This window comes from Pezoporus occidentalis, unplaced genomic scaffold (genome assembly GCF_034315485.1).
Source record: "Pezoporus occidentalis ecotype Australia unplaced genomic scaffold, CSIRO_AGI_Poc_V1 ctg52, whole genome shotgun sequence".
Classification (NCBI taxonomy): Eukaryota; Metazoa; Chordata; class Aves; order Psittaciformes; family Psittacidae; genus Pezoporus; species Pezoporus occidentalis.
This window is the reverse complement of record NW_026915858.1, coordinates 3,722,308-3,742,387: the sequence shown is the minus strand read 5'-3', so window position 1 is coordinate 3,742,387 and position 20,080 is coordinate 3,722,308. Positions and strand designations below refer to the sequence as shown.

Sequence of the window (20,080 nt, the reverse complement as noted above, 5' to 3'; positions counted from 1 at the left end):
GGACTTTGTAACCTACATAAATGTACAAGTATTTTATTAGGTCTAAAGGCATGCAGGAAAACAGCACTGGAACTGGACAAATACACAGTGAAAACCAATTTCCTGACAGCGTCCTTTCTGCCTCAACCATGTTGCTACAATACAGAATTTGTGTTAAGTCATTCTATCCATTGCTAATAAGAAAACAATCTATGCAAAGTTTATGCAATGCACATACTGTCTGTGATTCAAGGGGGAACAGCTGATAAACATGGGGGCATACTGAAGTGAAGGAGAGAGGAAGTGAAGAATCTTAAAGAGAACAGCTGTAGATATCACAGGTCTTAAATGCTTCTGCAGTGGTCAACTCCTCAAGAAGCACAAACATTGAAAACCTGTGTTTGAGCCACAATTCCTTGCTGCAGCACATCTTGCTTTACTCCTGCAGTCATGTCTGACTGCACTTGGAACAGCAGTCAGACCCTGCAAGGAGGCCTAGCATTACAGAAATCTTGAATCTTCTCTTGGAATCAGATGCCCACCCTTCACACATTTGCATGGCACAGCTTCTTTCACTATCTGCATATCAGATGCATATGGTTTGCCAAAACCTGTGACAACTGGACCCCAGGCTGAAACAGACCTTGCAAAAGGCATACATCCCAAGCCACAGCTGAAACTTGAGCCTAAGTTACATTCTTCTCTACTGCAAGACAGAGAAGCACCCTGAAAGCTGTACAGTGTATCAGATGCAAAGCTGCATCTAAACAGTGTTCATGACTCAGACTAGAGCCTTTCTTCACAGAACTTACCAGAAGAGGAAAACTTACTTCATTGCTATTTTTGCTTTAGACAGCCTGTTCAAAAACCAGAAGAAAATAAAAAACATTATGAATCAATTTCTTCAGTTCCCGTTGCAAGAAGTATGTGCTTCCACAAGACCTTGGTCATTTTACTGCAGTGCTGTCTTCTACGCTTGCTCACATCGGCTCCCTAAAGCGAGCAGCTGGGCAAGGAGAGGAAGGATGGAAGATGTGGAGGTGTTCCCAAAAGAGTATGCACAGACTTGTTTGAGAAGCAAGAGGAGTGATTTAATATGAAATTATAATTTACTTGTTTTTCTAAATAAGGTTTCATGTGAAAACCTGGAATACTTTCAGAAGAAACATCACCTTCGTCTTACCAAAATGAAGACAAAGATGAGCCAGTAAGGAGAGAAGCTTTTCTGCCTTACTGGTTTAAAATGAATACCTCCCAGAAATGTGGGTTTGAATGGGAAGGAAGGAAGGAAAAGAGGAAGAATTAAATTAGTAGCTATAAAGCAGAATGTATAATTGGCAGTTTGCATAAGAGTTATGTCCTGATTCTATTACATCCACATGTACTAACTGCAGGCTAAAATAAAACACAACATAGTATCAGAGATTGCATGGTCAATCCTCCACAGAAGTACTAGAAGGGAAACAAGGAAGAAAGCGTACTTTTCAAGCCTCTAGATTTATACTAGCAAAGGTACCAATTTCTTAGGAAGATAAGCAACCTCAAGGAACCAGCAAGCCTTGGCAAATTCACTGAAGAGTTTGAGTATACTGACTGTATCTGCTAACATGGACAAATCAAATGTTTTCTTTTGCTGTGATCAAAGAAAACAGATTTAGTCTTATAACCAAATACTGGAATATTAGATGACGACTCTGATTTTTTCATTAATTTTCCCTTCTATGATATGCACTACTCTGAAGAACCTGAAATTTGGCTACATGCTCCTTTAATTTCAGTGGTTTACTATTACATACAAAATTTGTACATTGTTAATGCTTTAACAAACCAAGACAGCAATTAGCACTTTCTTTTCTTTCCTTCAGAAATCTGAGTGTAAATGTTGAAAATAATAAGCCTTAGTTTTAAACACTTGAAACATTCAAGAATAATATGTCTTGTCATACTGTACCATAAGACACAGAGCTAAACCAACCAAAACTCTTTTTGAATATGCACCCTCTGTCTTTAATTACTGGGAACATACTGCAGAAAAAAAATCACCTCAAGCACTTACACAATGAGCTTTTCTTTGCACTGGCAGCTGAAAATTAAAATTATGACAGAAAGAACTGGCACTCTAGGCCCCAGGCTAGTTTTAGTTCCATATAAAGCATACCTAATTCAGAATGTGACTGGCCTGTTAGAAGAAATACAGTTTTTCTCATGAGCTTTTTCTGGTTAACATGTGGCAATGTAAGAAGTTCTCTCTAACAGGATAGAGATGTTTACCACTCCTTTTTACTACAAGTCAGGCTCCCCTGAACAGTACAGTTCTTCAGCTTTACCAGAGACACGTATCACCTGAATCTCAGGAGCCAAGAACTAGATTCTCTAGCATAAAGTAGTGCAGCTGTCCAATGCTGTTAAGCTATATTCAATTTCTGTATTTTCTAGTTACTATATTGTTTGGGATGGGGTGGTGGGGGGGAAGAGAGTTCTACAGTAGTCAGTATCACCGGTTCCAGAGCATTTAAAGAAAACTAAGGAAGATGAATACCAAGTTTACCAAATTCCATTCCAAGTACCCCGAACTATGTGCACACACACACACGCACACTTATGCTGAATCCCAGACCAATACTGAAATTACCTTGTGATAGAAAGATCAATGGTTATTTAAGATTCCTGCTCAGACTTTTAGGTTTAAAGAATAAGGCATTAAATGGCATACTGACTGAAAGGGGGAAAGGGGAACATCAACTTTGAGGGGTAGGAGAATGACAGAATTAAAAAATATCCTGGCTGATTAGAAAATTCTAGTTTGGCATATCCCATGACCTAATGTCACAGCACTTGTCCCTGCTAAACACTAAAAGTAAGCTACAATGAATAAGGAGAGGAGAGAATTGCTACCTACCCAAGTAAGGCAATTACTTTTCTGGTTGTGACTGACTAAAAGCCAAATCAAGTTATTACATTATACAAGATTTGTCTTCACAATACTAAAATACTGAAGTATTTACATGCTGCCTAAAGCTCAGGCTTACCTACTCTTACTGTCAAATCAAAAAGTCTAAGTGATTGTACTTGTATTAGAAAAATTAGCCACATTTAGCAGAATCCACACACAGTGCCACAGCTACGTTTCAATCACTCCTATCTTTTTCAGTGAAGAATCCTACTCTCCCAGTCCCTTTCAGAGTGCTCTTTGGAAACATCAGGTAAGAATATAAGTGCAAGTCCTGCTGCCAGAAAGACCAGATGAGTCCCATCAACTCTCAAGTGCAAGTTCACTAAAAAATGCTTTTCTTATCAAATATATCCTAGTCACAGAAATGCCTCTGATACCAATCCACATATTTGTTTAAAATGCAGAGTTCAAAAACCAGCATCTTGATTTCTCCTTTATGAACCAGGGTGCTGCAATCTCCACTGTGAAGGCTCATTTTTGACTTCCGATTTCTTCAGATTTAAAGTAGTACCGTTCAAATAAAACTCTGATCTCAGCTCCTAATGTAATATTTACTCAAAAAGGAAAATAACTTCTCTGTTTACACGAATTCCAAAACAAGAGTTTAAAAGCAAGAAACCTCTTGGAATGGTAGACAGTGATCTTCAGCAAGTAGGATGCAAATTTCAGCAACTTATCCTCCTAAGAAAGTCATCCCCAATAATGACTGAAATATTAGTCATATTCCAAATCCCACCTTGAGCAGGCTACATCTCCCCTAGTATCTTGACTTTATAGCCCACTATGTTTGTAAATGTTGCCTGAAGACAGTTTATGTGCAAGATCATATTCCTGTAGATAATACACGTGTAGATCAAAAGATCAATATCAAACCCAGCAATATTGAGATGTTCTTCCTCAGCAGTGGCTTATGTGGTCCTGGAAATCACCTAGATGCAAAGAGGTGTATTCAAGGGAAGGAGAGAAGTATCGTGCTTCTGTAATTGTGACCTTTGCTAGCAGATCTTGCTAGCACTGAGTAAATGAGATTTGTCCTGCCTTCTTGGTCAGAGGTAGGATGGCGATCAAAGTCTAGATCACAGAAGAAGGTCACAAGACCCTCAGATTTTCCAGAAGATGAAAAGTAAGTAAATAAAAGTAAAGTGTATTTGCCTCAGGCTTGGGTTTTGTTTGTTTTTTAAAGACCTATAAACACAGTAATAAAGTTTTAAAGATGACAGCTGAGGACAATGAGCAGATACAGCGAAACAGGAAAATAGCAGCAGGCTTGATAATTGGCTTAAAAGCCGCTCAGAAGTTTTAGTTTACTGTTGTCAAAGTTGCTTCAAGTTTTAAATAGCAGAAAACATGGTCTGAAATGGCAAAAAATATATTTATAATTCAATATTTCTATTAATGCTGTATTAAAGACAATAAAAAGCACATACTCCTGCATACAGTAAGAAAAGCATAAGAAGCCATTAGGCTAAGACAATTTTTGTTTGGATGCTTGAGGCATCCACAGGCGAAGGAAGAGTGGGAAGGGGTGGAAACAGATTTGAATGAAATGCAATTATCTGCTGCACACTCATTTTCCACTAAGAATCTTGTACTTCTCTTGTTAAATACCATAAAGCTAGTGTACTCTGCTTCGCTGAGAAGAGTGTGTATACAGACTCAGCTAAGTGCACTGTTCAAATACTATGAGAGATAAAATTGGATTAAGAGAGTCAGAGGAGGAAATTTGTGAAAGGGTAAGCTCTCACTTCTTGTATGGAGAGATCTAAAAATAAGATGGGGAATGAAGGATGCCTTCTTTGAACAAGTCATTTTAAGATGATCTGCTAAATAACTAAAGTACTGCATTTACATAGTGTTAAAAAGCTAATAGATCCATACAGTACAATGACCTTCACAGAACACCAATACTGAGAGTTTAGGACTCCAGATGTCTATTCATTTAGGTTTTAAAATACACAAGTGTATTTTAGAAGTAATTCAAGAAGCAATCACTAACTAAAACTCAAGTTACCTCACATTCCATCCACAGTAGTGCACCAAGTAAAGGACTTCTCCACCTTCGATGTCAGAATCTTTAATACTAGCTTCATACATTTTTTGATTTTTCCCTCTTCCATACCGCACTTGGACTTTCATGCCTGGTGGATAGCATTCAAACTCTTCTTCCTCATTGTTATTGTGGTCTTCCTCCTCCTCCTCCTCTTCTTCCTCCTCCTCTGCTTCTTCTTCATCTTCATCTTCTTCCTTATTCGTGTCATCTCTTGAAAGGTTTAAAAAATTGTAGAGTTAATATGAGATACTTCATAAGCTTTTTAGTTCCAAACCACATATATTGATAAATATTGTGGATGCAATAGAGACTGGGAACAGCAGGCTCCAAATATGTGAAACTGCACTACGGCTGAGTAATATCAGCAAAATAAGATACAGCAATACACACAAAATCCAGTGACTGCAAGATGCAAAAAATGACTGGATTAAAAGGAAGAAAAAAAAAAAAAAATCCATCAAAATCTGTATGAGCAGAAGTTGTTCAAACTCATATTTCTATGATTTGTTCATGCAGTCCCTTTGTTTAAGTATTGGGTTTTTTTCAGTTCAAAATCATGCTTCTCAATATCAACATCCCCTAACCTCTGCCTCTCAACCTAAACATTTTACAAGTGCTTCTTGAAACTTGCTCCCCCAAAAGATCCTTGCTTTATTACAACAAATAGCTCCATCTCAACACCTTGAAGTGCCTGCTGTAAAGTCACATTTTAGGTGGAGAGGGGAGAAACAAAAAGAATTAAAAAAAAAAAAAGGCCTTATGCAAGATTATTTAGCAAATCAAGAAACCTGTGCTGATTTATGACCTTGTCACTCCTTGCCAATTATGCTAGAAGTCTTCTAACTATGAGTCAAAGTTGCATTTAGTTACTGTATAAGTACACGAGCAGGTGTTCACAGGTTCCAGAAGCTAATTTTGAATGCATTTTTTTGATATTTGGATGCACTTTCAACAGTACTAAGAACCCACAAATCTTGCTAGTGACAACCAATGGCAGCTAAGGGCTGCTCAGTGTTCTCAAAATTAGCTCCAAACAGCTTAGGGTAGACTACGTATGTTAATGAGGGGAAAATATCTTTTAATAAGTTAAAAAATTTACATAGCTTTACAAAGCAATGTTATTGGCCCTCACACCATTCTAATCCCACACCCTGCAATGCAGAACATATTGGGGCCATTTACTAAACTCACAGTAACCATAGACCTGTGACATAGAACAGATGTGTACATATATTATAGACTGGGTATGAAAAAGATAAACGATGCTCCAAGCCTGATTCACACCAATATTTAACCTCACAAACACAGAAGTCTATATTAATAATCTAAATCTTTCCATGAAATGTTCAGTAAAACACACTCAGATACACCAAACTACTTCCTCTCACAGAAAAAAGAATCAAACAGCACTTTGGTTCTTCAAATGCTTCTTTGTAGAAGTAAAACTGCACTATTATCATCTAATTAGCTGGCAAAAGAAATCAGAACAATACACTAAATTCAACTGCAGCATAATCATATTGATTTCATGAAATTACTTCAGAATGTTGCTATACATATACACACAAATGCATAAAGCCATACATATGTGCATACACCATTAGACAAATGCTAAGAATTCACTTTGTTGGTGTATTAAATAGACCAATTCAGAAGATAGTATCTATTCATGTATATATGGCATGGACTAAACAGTTTTGTTCTGGAAGGCCAAGATTTTTATTTCAGCAGGCTACTTTGCTAGTGAAGCTAAAACCACCAGTTAAAAATACAACATAAATGAATGAGCTCTGAAAGCTCACTTCATCTCCACTACACATCATATGGCAAAACTCACTTCCCAAAGAAATCATAAATACAACTCTTCAAAGACTCAGATGAAAAACCGTGAAGAGAATTCCACAGCTAATGACAGAAAGCACCAAACAGTAATTTACATGCCTTTATATTATACTCTCTGCTGTACTAAAGCAAAACTTCTTAGTTTCATCTTAACAGTTATTATCATATAAAACCTAAAAAAGCTTGGCATCAGGAGCAGAGCCAGTGCCCAAAACAGAAGGACAATGTTTGAATGATGTCTAGAAAGAAAAACATGCCTATGAGAGAGATTCAGGATTTTCCAGACACTGGCAATTATGAAGTCTCTCTCACTTTAATCACCCTATGGCTTTTTAGGTGTCCCAAGAGATACTCTACAAAGATTCCATGACAATACCAGAATTTCTCTGGAAGAGAGATACGAGAAACCCTCATTGTGAGGTTGAGTAATGTGGACGGTCAAGTAGATGTGACGAGCAGACTGTACGCAGGTGAAGGGAATGTCAGAAATGAAAAGCAAAATGGAAGCTGAAATGGTTACAATTAAAAGTGTTCTAAGGAATAACTTGGTTAGTGATTATAATCTGGAGATTTTAGGAAACCAAACAAAAGCAAAGAACATTGATCATGAATCAGTGTACTCATACAGCTCGTGGAAAAAGAAGGTAAAACCAAAACATATTTCAGTGGCTGCAAGAAAGAGACTGGTTTATGAGGCCATAAAAAGCTCAAACCTGGCAGTGCAGATGAAGGAGAAGCCACAACTGCCACGAAACAGAGGTCTGTAAGAGAAAATCATGATTGCAGCCATCCAGCATGCACAATCATAACCCCACTTGTCCACGTATATATGCTTAAGAATATTGGATTTCCTTTCATGCTGTTTAGTCTAAAGCCCATTTTGAGGGGAAGGGAAAAAGTACCCCAAAAACACATCTCCTGGCAGCAGACAACAATCATCAACTCAAAACCAGTACTAAGCAATACTTCCCACAAAGCTGCAACAATATGAACAACCCATGCAGCAGCTGATAAAACAAGGCAGCAGCAGATGTGTGTGCACGCTGTACATGAGACACAGCAATACAACTGTAACTGTGTTCCAGAAACCAAAGTACCACCAGAAAGCTTATCAGGAGGACTCTAAAGCATTACCATTTACAACCTCAGACTAAAGAATACCTTCACCCCATCTCTCATGTAATGGGAACATAAGACTTCAGAAGCAGAAAATTAATGAATTAAAATGCAAAAATATTTGTTAATAAATTAAAACCATTAAAACATTTAGATTACACAAATATTGCTTAATTGTTAGTTCCAAAGGACATTGTGAAATCATTAAAAGGCTATAAATACACATATGGCAGATCATTCTCAGTCCATATAAAGATTTAACACCACAAGCCCATAATAAGGGCGTCTCAACAGATAAGTATTGTTAATAGATGAAACAACACATGCTATTACACCAGTAAAGGAACTGCAGCATCATGCAACTGTCTTTCAACCCACAATGTCTGGCACAAAACACAGTGTTGTCACAAAGCCTGGGTGAAATCTAAGAGACAGTGTGTGATTTGGAGCATTAGAGCTGCCTCCCAGGATCCCTGCCTTGCAGCAAACCCAACCCCACTCCAATACACTTCTCCTCACACACCATGCTGGCATACACAGCAGGTAAGAGAGCAAATGCAAGGTAATTTTTTCAGGGGTTATTCTAAAACTTGAGGCACAAGATTATTTCAATTATTGGTTCAATTAAGTCATTACAGTTAATTGAAGAACTAGCAGAAATAAACTCCAGTGTAACTGGCACTCAAGTTTAGCAATTAGCTTCTATTTTTGTTTCCCTCCTCCTTCTTTCCCTTCTTATCCTAAAGCATTATTTAACCTCTACTTCACATAATTCAGAGCTGGCAGATGTCAAATCCCCTTCATACTCTGACTTTCTCAAGCACAGCTGTATTAAGATGCCATTAAGTTTTAAGGCAGAGAGACATTAAGAACTGTACTTATGCCATGATACTAGAATCTTATCTTTAAGTAAACAAAATAACAAAACCCCCCCAATTCACCAGCACTTGTCTTCTCTCTGAAGTTGCAAAGAAAACCTAAAAATAAAAGCTCCAAGGATTTCTGTCTACACACACAGGAAATCTGAATAAATGCACATTTATGGTCTATCATACTGAGAGAAGGCGAAAGGCATTAACTTGATTTGAGTCACATCTGTGAGTAGTACAGTACACTTAAACCATGCAAGCACAAAACGCTAACGAGTGTTTTCCTCTGCTGCTATGGAGGAGACAAATGGAAGGACCTCAAGTTGTTGCTTCTAATCATTCAGCCAAAGCTTTGAGTATTTCTGAAACATTCCTCAAACAGATAATGGATGGTTCAGAAGTCTGGCTGGGGAGGACAGCACTTTCCATTTTTATGGCACTGGTTCACACTCAGCTTGAAAACATCTAGTATTTGATGAATGTCTGAGGTTCACTCAGGCACATAAGTCCCAGTGACGGCTACCACAGTTAATAGCCTCTGTAGTGGCCGTAAGTTATGTAAAATGTGATGACAGAACCACTTTTTCCACATCAAAGACACCTCCCTTCCATTCAACGTCATGCACACACAGGACTGGTACACTTTACATTGCCACTCTACACTTTATTGTTGTGTCATTAGAAGTTTATCACTGTATTAAAAGCAATACTTATGCAGATGTATGTAACATACATATGTATGATGTATATTCTATGTAAGGAAAAATGAAATCAATCAGACTGTGTGAAAACATGACTATACAAAATGTCCTCCCCAATATAAAGGCAGTTGGAATACTTAAAAAGAACACAGATCAAATAAATGCATAGGAGTATGTTCCTATAAATGAAACTACCAGGTACATCTCTCAAAGTTTGGGTTTTTTTTTTGCATACACACCAACAGTCTCAGATTCAGAGCAGATGTTCACACCACATGTGCAGTAAGTATGACACATTTCTCTCCCTTGTCCCAATCTAATCAAGTCCATATAAATCTATCATACTGGAGAAAGCTATCTCAAGATACATTTCTCAACACTAATCCTGAAGCTAGAAGATATGCCTTCTGTAACAAATCTCCTTCACTCCAATACATTTTAACCTTCCTGCTACCAGTTTAGATTCACCACCAGAAAGCTTTGATATGTCATTTTAACAGATAAGGAACTGAAGAAAACATTGCCTCTAACAATCTGTTATCTCCCATATGTGAAATGGAGCTGCTCTTACATAATCCTGTTGTAAATTGCTTTCAGAAAATCCCCAACAAGTATTTCCAGAAAATTTAACTCTTCTACAAATAGAAGCCATCACCAGCACAGGCACAGCAGGTAGTCACCCTAACCTGCAAGTGTAATAATCCCTAGTAAAACCCTTCATGTAAAACAATGCCCATCTTAACCTAGTTCTCAGCTGCTGCTTTTATTATCCCTACTTCCCTCCTACTGCTTAAAGGAGGGGAAATGCTATTACTGCATGTAACAATGTGTATAACAGCTCTATGATTAAGGTTCTTCCCTTGCACGTGAATTAATGCTTTAACTTCATTCAAGATTATTAGCCAAAGAGGCTTAACGTTTTCTCCTTCTGATAATGTCAAAATATGACAGCACCAACTCCCAGAAAACCATACCATGAAGGCCTTAACCAGCCGTACGAGACAATCAAAAATATTCAGGTTTCTAAAGTATTGTTTAAGAACATTTGTTCATTAATTCCTTGGAGGATGTAATTAAGCAATCTTTTTTTCTCCCCTTGAAAACTAGAAGGAAAAAGAAAGAAACCCAAGAAGTTTCATAAGACCAAGAAAACTATCTGTGACTACTGAAAACGACAGCCCGGTGATAAAGGACAGGGAAAGGATCCACAGAAGGCAGCTTCTCCTGATGTCAAGGTTAAGGCAGCACCTCAGCCAAAATAAGGAAAAGACAAGAACAAAGCCTCCTGCAATTCTTCTGTACTTTAATTGGGATTACTCCAAAGAATTTTGCCTGCTTACCTCAAAAATCCAAGTTTCACCAAGATACAAGTCTGATGCAAATTCTTGTTGGAAAGCAGAAATTATCAGGATTCTGTACACTAATCTTTCAGCTTAGTATAAAATTCTCGGCAGTGGAGTGTCCCAGGTGCTTTACAGCAAAGTAAAAGATTTTCTTATCAACACTGGTTAACTAGCAATTCACCTACCCTTCAGTTCACAAACTATATCTACTATGAAATATTTAAAGACTTACTTTTCTTTTATTAGTGTGTATTAAAAAACTGCACGCCTTTTAAAAACTCCGCTAGGCTCCCGGCTTCAGACTCTTGGGAACACATTCAACCAGCTTCATTTTTCATTGCGTAGAAAAGCCACTCAGGTCTCAATTTGTTGGCTTTGACTCAAGTTTTTGAATAGTTACAACAGTTAACGTTAGATGCCACAAAGGAAAATAGCACCGACTATGCAGTACTGCATATGAAGACCATTACTTCCACAACATGAAGCTATCAGGAACTTTGAAATGTTTGATTTTAAAACTTCTGCTTTATTCACTAACAATAAATACTTTTCCCATATATTAAGGAAAAGGAAGAGTTTACAAACCCATTCTTTCCGAGACCTTTGCAAAAATGACAGACCAATGAGAATACACATTCCTGGCCTTTGTGTTACTGTTTTTATGACTAAAAGCTGCAAAAAAACTGTATACAGCACATGCATCTCCCACTAGCCACAGAAAAAAAAACAGAACACCAAAAACAAAACTAAGAAAAACATGTAAAGAACACGGGCAAGCTCCCTTTGAATCTCTATTCTCAGTGTTCACAGATACAAGCAGGCAAGAAACAGGTGCTTGGTGTAATAAACAAAGAGAACCACATTCGGCCTTTCCTCCTCTTCATCATATTTGTAAAGTCTGTGCAGAAAGATCATAGGATTCAAGTGGCAGAAATCTCAAAGGGCTGAGAAACATGATACTGGACAGAGAAACAAAACCTGTGGAAAATAAACAACCTGGCTTCAAGTAGTACTTCCTGACATAGAGAAACTGGGAATTAGATCCAGTTTACCTAACAGAAATTCAGCAACAGGAAACCCAGAAGTTTTTTTGTCCTCATGGTTCTTTGTTTCTATACACAAATAAGCTACATGAAGATGCCCAAAGTCCTAGAGACATAAATTCAAACAGCAGACTCTGCAAGTCTGCCTTATATAGTATTAGATTTCATTTGTTTGGCTATTTGGTTAGGACTGTGAAAGACAAATGACCCACAGCTTAAAAAAAGGTTCCAGGAACACATTTTAAATTCACTGACAAAAATCCAGCCCACAGTGATCTATTTAGATTACATTTTGGGTAATTTCTTTGAGTGTGCGCTTATTTTTCCATCAACAAAAATATCAATTTTTCCGTTTTGCATTTCGGTTCAACTAAGAACTCAAATGACAGCATTTATCCCCTGTATAACTTTTGTCACTTCTAACCCATGAAGCTGGAGATAAAGGGAATGGAACATCCCCACCAGCAGAGCAGGCTGACAGAACCTCTTCAGGCGTTTACGGTCTAAACACTAAAAGCATTGTTTAGCATTTAAGATGACAGTGACATTTTTAAAACCTTTTTAAAGCTGGCACATTTTGTACTTCCTAGCAATCTCTGAGGGAAGAAGGGGAAAGCACTAATGGCACTGCTACAGTACTTACACAGACATACATACTTAAAATCAACTGCTACAAATGTCTCTTTTTTGCAAGTTTAAATTATTCCTTGAAACATACCCCAGTAATGACCACATTACCATCTACATATATTTTTTAGAGCTACGTTTTCTATCCTAAGCAACTCATTGTAATCTTTCATGAATCACAACAGCAAAATACTACTCGGAAGAGTTTTTACTGGATGAGTAAAGAGAAACAGAGGGAAAAGAACTCAATTACAGTCAGATGAATTGGGGAAAATTTAGAGGAAATAATATCGTCTACATTTTTTTTGTTACGTTCATAAATAAAAAACCTAAAGACAACTCGTAACATTTTTTTTTTCATGTCCTAAATAACCCAAACAGACATGACTCAGGGTAGAACAAACAAAACACACAAAACAAATGACAAAAAAAAAACAACCAACCAAAATAAAACAAGAAAGGATTACTGAAAAGCAAGTGCATCTTATAATTTTATGTACCATTTACTACAGGATGGTAAGTATTAAGCCACTTTACCTTCCTTGTGACCTTGTAATGTCACAAACTGATTCGCATTCAAATATACAATCTAGGGAACTTCAAAAACTGCTATTCTCTAAGTGCAAATTTTTCCATCTATTTATGTATCTTTTGAAAGCAGCATTGTAAACATTCATCTTTAATAGTTCTGAAAATCTAGCAAACCTGTCACAATCTAGCAAACCTGTCACAGTACAACTCATCTAGTTCACCTTAGAAATGGAAAATATAACCAATTCAAGCAATTGGTCTTTTAAAAAAAGAAGAAATTCACACAGGATACTAATGAAATCACACCCAGAGAAAAGGCTCCCAAACTGAGCTCAGGTAAACTTGATTTTTCTGTATGCCACATTCCTAAATTCCAGAAATTGCCAATGTAATCTCACTGAAAGTATTTAAGAAGACAAAAACATTTTGCAGAAGGATACTCCCAGCATTTGCTACATGGAAACCAGAACCCTTAATAAAGTAAAAAAGAACCATTACCAATGAATCAGAAATAAATAAACTGAACTATATACCATTTTCCTACAACTCTTAATGGGCCAGAGAAAGCACTAAGAATTAATGATATTTAGACAGAAGATAAAGATAGCTGATTTACTGAATAGCAAAGATTGCTGAAATGAATAAGGGAATTAGTGGCCAGGCAACAGCTGGTATCAAGTACAAAAAAATCCATCCCTGATATACAGATTGTGGTGAAAGTATAAGGAGGTGTGATTATCTGCTTTCCCTCTAGTAATAGCTTCTCCCTTAAGCATCTGTTATTGGGTTTGGTTGAAGACAAGATACTGTATTAAAAGAGACCTCTGGTGTGACCTGCAACAGCCATTTCTGTGTTCTTGTCAGCTGAAATCATACATACGCATCTTATAATAGTTAGGGTTGGAAAGGACCTTAAGGGGGGTCCTAACTGCCAGAATGTAAGTTGTTAAACACACTGTCTACATCCGGTTTTAAAAACTTTGTACTCAAAAACACCGGTGGGATTTTTTTGCACTGAAACAGGAGAACGTCTCCATTTCATAATGAAAATCAGAGATCACCTGTACACATCCACTGATTACATAGACCTGAGCATCCCTATTACTTCAGTCGCCCACTTCCAAAACTCCTGTGTGAAGGACTATACAAGAGACTCCTGCCGTTATCATGCCTACTCAACGGTAAAGCTGTTACTGAGCAATGCAAGGTAGCTCCATCTTTTACTATGTTCCATGTAACACACCACCATCCAACAACAAACTCTGGAAACTGCAAGTTTGTGATATATTTGTACAAAACTCAAGTAGACAAATGCTACTGGTAATGGCAGCAATATTTTTGTCTTAAATCAAATAGACACCTATGTTGTATCTGTTCTTTTCTCACTCGGCTTATAAATATTTAGGCCTGGACCCTGCAAAAATTTAAGCTGCCTGTTTTGTTTTTTTTTTAAATTGGATCCACAAACTTCAATGACCCTAACCATGACAAAGTTAGGAACACACAGGTCTCTAGAAGGTAAGAGTCTAACTCATGACAGAGATGTAATGTGAACTTGAAATCAGACAAGAGTAAAATTTAATGAATGCCTATCAATGCCTTAGTTGATTTTAAACAGCATAACTTACCCTGATTTTTCTTTTTCTTCAGCATCTGCATTTACTGTAGGATTTTCCATTTCTTTAATCTTTTCTTCCTCTTTATCTTCTAATTTGGTTTCACCTTCAGTTTTGATTGCATTTAAGTCCTTTTCTTGATCAGGCTGAGTATACACAGAATCTGGCAAATTTTTTTTGTTCCCCTAGGATAATAAAACCTTTAGTTAACTTACAAGATGAAATAAAAATACAAAGTATTTAAGAAAAGGCAGATAAGACACACTGAAGCTATTTGAGCAAATAAAAAAAAAATCTAGTCTATAGGGTTCCTAAAATTACAGCACCTCGTTTTTCCTTAAAATATCAAGCAAAACATAACAGACTTCAAAGTTGCAGCCAGCATCCTAGCTAGTATTGTCACAACGACCTAGGCATGCTGCTCTTAGACCTGAACTGCAAAGCAATCCCCAAGATAAAACATATCACAGGGTATGTGCTCATTTAGGATGCAGAGATAATCAGTACTGGCACACCTGGTATCTACCCCCTAGTTCGCACCAACAGACAGATCAGGGCTGGCTGCCACTGTAACACAGAAGCATTACACTCGTGTTGCACACTGACTTCAGGAGCTACACTGCTTCCAGAGAAAAGTGCTACACCTGTACAGTGCAGTACATCAGCTTATTTCTCTGGACTTCCTTTGCTAAAACCACTGAGTCAATACTAGATTTTGGAAAGGTATAAACACTTGTCTCTCTGGACCACTGAACCACATTAGATCACTGCATACATCATATGGCCCAGATCTTTGTAGAGCTTCACTGGAGCAGAGGACTAAAAGCAAGATTTATGAGGGCTTAAAAACATGTCTAAATGCAAAATAGAAGTATCAGCACTGTAGTTAGCCATGAGCATGTATCACCCACATCAGGTTGAAGCTGCAAATTAGTCTACATTTGACCTGGGAGGCCATCAAACAAATGGAATGTTGAAGCTGCTTCCTAACAAGTCAGACACTTTGACATCATGATCCCCTAAAACTGGCACCTATAGATAAATATGGCTCAAATGTGTTGTTCTGAATTAGGTTTACAGCACATTTTTGTCTTGTTTTAAATCCATTATGAAGATTTCAATCTTGACATGAATTCATGGTTATCAACACACCACCTGACACTTGTTTATAAACAGGATATAATGTGAACATTAAAATATTTTACCAGAACAGAGGGTTTATCATTTTCTTTACTTTCATTATCATTCTCAGCTAACTTTTTTTCTTCTTGTTGTACTATTGCTACTTCCTCCTGCTTGCGCTCCTCCTTATCCACTTTTATTTCTTTTACATCCTGCTCTGGTTCTTCACGCATCTTCAATTCTTTTTCTTTTTCACAGTCTTTACAAGGCTTGCTCGTGACTTTCTCTGGCAATGCCATTTGAAATTCAATGTTAGCTGATGTACAATACTCTTCAAAACCATAGAGATATCTAAAAGAAAAAAATGCTTGCGATAAGCAAGTTTGTTTCAAGAAAGAACATGCCACCTAGCAGAAACTAAACACAAACAGAAACCAAAAAAACTGTGTTATAACCAAAAAGTTACGGACTTTATGTATATTACCACTACCACAGGATCGCTTCTGTTCATTCTAGTGCTGTTTTAGAACAGACTCTATAGCTTTATTACTTACTTTTTGTATGCACATTTAACATTATATCCTGCAGCTGAATTCAATACAGGGATTCCAAGATCTTGATAAACTTGCTTCCACACTGCACCACTTTCAATCTGGTAAAGAAAATGAAGTCATGTTTTATTAAATTACCTCACAGACAAAAAAATTTAAGCTGACAAAGTTTACAACTTTGGAAAATAATTATAAGTAATTTCCTAGGATCTATAAAATTGTTTTTCACACACCCAGTATTTCACTGTAATAAAACTACTTTAAGAAATCTAAAATTTCTGCATTTCGGTAAGCCACAGCAGGCTTTCCTCTCCAGATGGCAACAGAACAAAGGAAAGAAAATACAAAGATCAGAAAAATCAGTATATAATGTTTATTTTTATATTTAAAGTTATTATTAACTGTAAGAGTTAGAATTTTAATTACACTGGAAAGAAAAAAAAAAAGATAAAAATCCTTCAAAGCATTAACAATACTCAGCCCTGGCACTACTGCACCAGATACACTGGCTACCGGTCTTTCATTAAGTCCTTAATATGCCCTTTGGTGTCAAAGACAGTGCAATACACCGATTTCTAACCACCTGTGAAGGTAAAGCAGATGTACTGCAATATCCAAGTACAAGATCCCCTCTTGTATATCAGAAAGGTGTCACTGTACAAACATATCTTCCCAACTGACAGACTAAGTTTATGGGAACCAGTCCAAAGAAGTAACAGAACCTGCTTGGCCACAAATTCTATATGATCAAATTACTGCTCCAAGACCAATCCCACTAATCCCAGTCAACACATCCTTCTGTGTAGTGCCCAGAACAGATAGGAACATCAGACCTTACACTAGATTACTTGTCTTTGAGATTTTATTCACTAGTGACCCTTTTTCACTTTGAGTAACAACTTTATCAGATAAACATTTCCTGAAATATCACAAAACCACAGATGCTGGCTGATTTTATGCAGCAATAATTAAACATGCTGAGTAGATGCGTAATTTATTTAGAATATGATTAGTTTTTTGTTCCCATTACATCATGTTTTTCAGCTGTTACAGGGTGTCTGACATAGCTGTAGTATTCAATTTTCATGTATCTTGAGCTCCTGTGTAAATTGCTTTTTTATCACTACTTAAACAGCACCCTGAGATTTTACAGCTCTGGAATACTCATCATACTAATACTCACATTATCAAATCCTCCAAGCTTGTGTACAAGTCTGAATAATTTGAAGAGATTCAAATTTCTATATCCCAGTACAGGTCGTTTGTTAATAGGAGTCCCTGTGAATGAAGACAATATGGTGTTTTGAAGTATTTTTTTAATAGGCACTACTACCATATTAAATACAGTGTAGTATCGTAAGCTCCCTCTGACCACCTCATGCACCTGGTACTTTCCTTTCATGAAACTAAACAAACTCAAGAGTCTTAATAACCCATTTTTCCTGTAATTCAGTAATGCAGTTTAGTTCCTATAATGCATTTTTTCATCTATTACTGAACATCCACAAATGAATCAACTTTTCTTGCTCCCTGTATTATACATATATTTCACCTACTGAACAACTAAGTGTAGAAGTACCAGCATATTCCTTTCAATACAACTAAAAAAATCCCCCCTCATGAGCAAGTCCCACAGAGCTTCAAAGAGCTGAAAGTTCCTATGCTACTGTACTAGCAGTAGGTACCACATTGTCCTCTCTTGTAAACAGTTCCTCAATCCAGCATGTAACTAAAAAAAAACCCTAATTTAACTAGTTATAATACTAACTTAAATACAAACCCTGCCTCCAGAGACACTGTACTTCTAGGGCAGTGTCTAAACACCTGGTAAAGGTTTAACATGATAAATGGCGTTTGCTTTTAACAATTTCTATCGAGCTTACTGATAATGCTCATGCATTTAAGTTATCAGGATTCATGCAAGAAAATTAGCACAAAGTAAATGCTTTTTTCATGATCCTAAGCAGTGGTGGTTAAATTTTATTTATTTTAAGCTTATTAAACTGACCACAAATATTAATATGATTGAGGCTATCTAATGTTTGACTGACGAACACTATACATACACAGTAGGAAGTAATACTAGGATATATGAAGTACTGTCATTTATTTCTGAAAGCAGGAATAAGTGACTGTATTTCAGGAGAAGAGTCAAGTGACAGACTTATCTTCTAAATAGTGGGGAAGTCAGAAGAGATTAATACAGTCTCACCGTTTCCAAAACTGAACTGCAAAGCACTACTCGTTTACAGACTCAACTCTTCAAAGTACTGCTAAGCAGTACATCTATCTGCAGCTTCTACAAGTCAAAGATTCAAATGCCTACCTCTGTCTTCCATGAACTTGTATAATTGCTGAAGAAAGTTCTCTCGTTCTTCAGGAAACGGCTCAATTTCCTCCTGTTTAAAGCAATGCACACATTCTGAGTTACAAGCCTTCATTAAGGAATATAAGAAACTGACAATTTAGGTTCGAATGCTCAAGCTTGGTTTGCTGTAGTCAGCAATAGAATACTATACAGTGCTATGGAACACTGAAGTGAGTTTTACAAACTACAGTTTTTCAAAATATATAAAACAATAACTGTAAAGACACACTGGAACAGGTTTCCTGATTGATCACTTAAGTATCATAAGAGAGAAAACAAGATGTATTCTCAATTTTGTCTATTTACACAGAAAGTCTGGGAGACACCACTATCAATGATCAAGAGACTATATCAGAAATCTCAGGTCTATTTCTGCTGCAGTTAAGTGACTTCTTGATGCCCGGATACACTATGTCACTTTCAGCAACAAAGTAAAAGAGAAAATGGCGCTTGCACGTTCTTAGGAGTTTTAATCCACAGTACTGACAAACCGCAGCCAATGGCACTGCATGCGTATGGGTACCGGCTGAATGCGTGGTGAGCTGGATCAATCCCAGAACTGAAATAACAATGGATATTTTGAATGTTCAGTTCATTGCACTAATAAACCTCTTTATTAGATTTATTAAGTTTAATAAACAGTGGAATTTCACAACAAAGCACTATGGCTTATTTTGTAACACTATTATTTCATTAGGAAATGTGACTTGCCACAACCAGCAGGATAAGATTAATTCTTAGAAATTCTGATGACTATGCTATTTCAAAACAATACACCAAATACATGTTACGTTTCGTGCATACTTTTTAAACACTACCTGCAAAGTTTCCAAAAATAAGTAATAAAAGTTATTCAGAAAATCTAATTTATTTTTCTTCAGTGTATTTGCATTCATGTTTTAATTATCCATTCAACTTCTTCCTTGTACTAATTATTAAAGCTTCACCTACCCTGAAGAAAGGGGACAAAATTTATTGCCTTTAAGTTACAGCAACTGTTGAGGAATCAATAGAAACAGGGTATCACTATTAAACAGAACAAAACCCAAAACAACCCACCCCAACATCTGCTGAAGCAATTTAATAGATATGGACGCCTGAAAATAAGGTCAATTAAGGTTATAACTATTACCAATGAGAAGGTTTTTTTCTTAATTCTACACTTCCTCTTCCACTAGGTGCACTTAAAAGACATGTCAGAGCCCAGCAGAAATGAAGAATGCTCAGTACTCATGATATGCTGAAACAATTGTCATTTAGGTGTAATTATCAACGGAAATGCAATGAAAATATTCCAGTCTTGCAAAGGCAATGCAAGACGAAAATCTCCACGAGGAACCACCATTACATGGCGATGAGCATCTCTCAG

General features: G+C 36.9%; 1 protein-coding gene across 1 annotated transcript in view; it reads right to left on the bottom strand.

The window, feature by feature from the left end:
* The window catches only part of ARID4B (AT-rich interaction domain 4B), an 87,338-nt gene that overhangs the window by 14,664 nt on the left and 52,594 nt on the right, over positions 1-20,080 (bottom strand). The window contains 6 exon segments of the mRNA XM_062637426.1: positions 4,944-5,192; positions 14,683-14,855; positions 15,876-16,143; positions 16,347-16,444; positions 17,527-17,621; positions 18,670-18,742. Coding sequence (XP_062493410.1) covers positions 4,944-5,192; positions 14,683-14,855; positions 15,876-16,143; positions 16,347-16,444; positions 17,527-17,621; positions 18,670-18,742 — 956 coding nt within the window.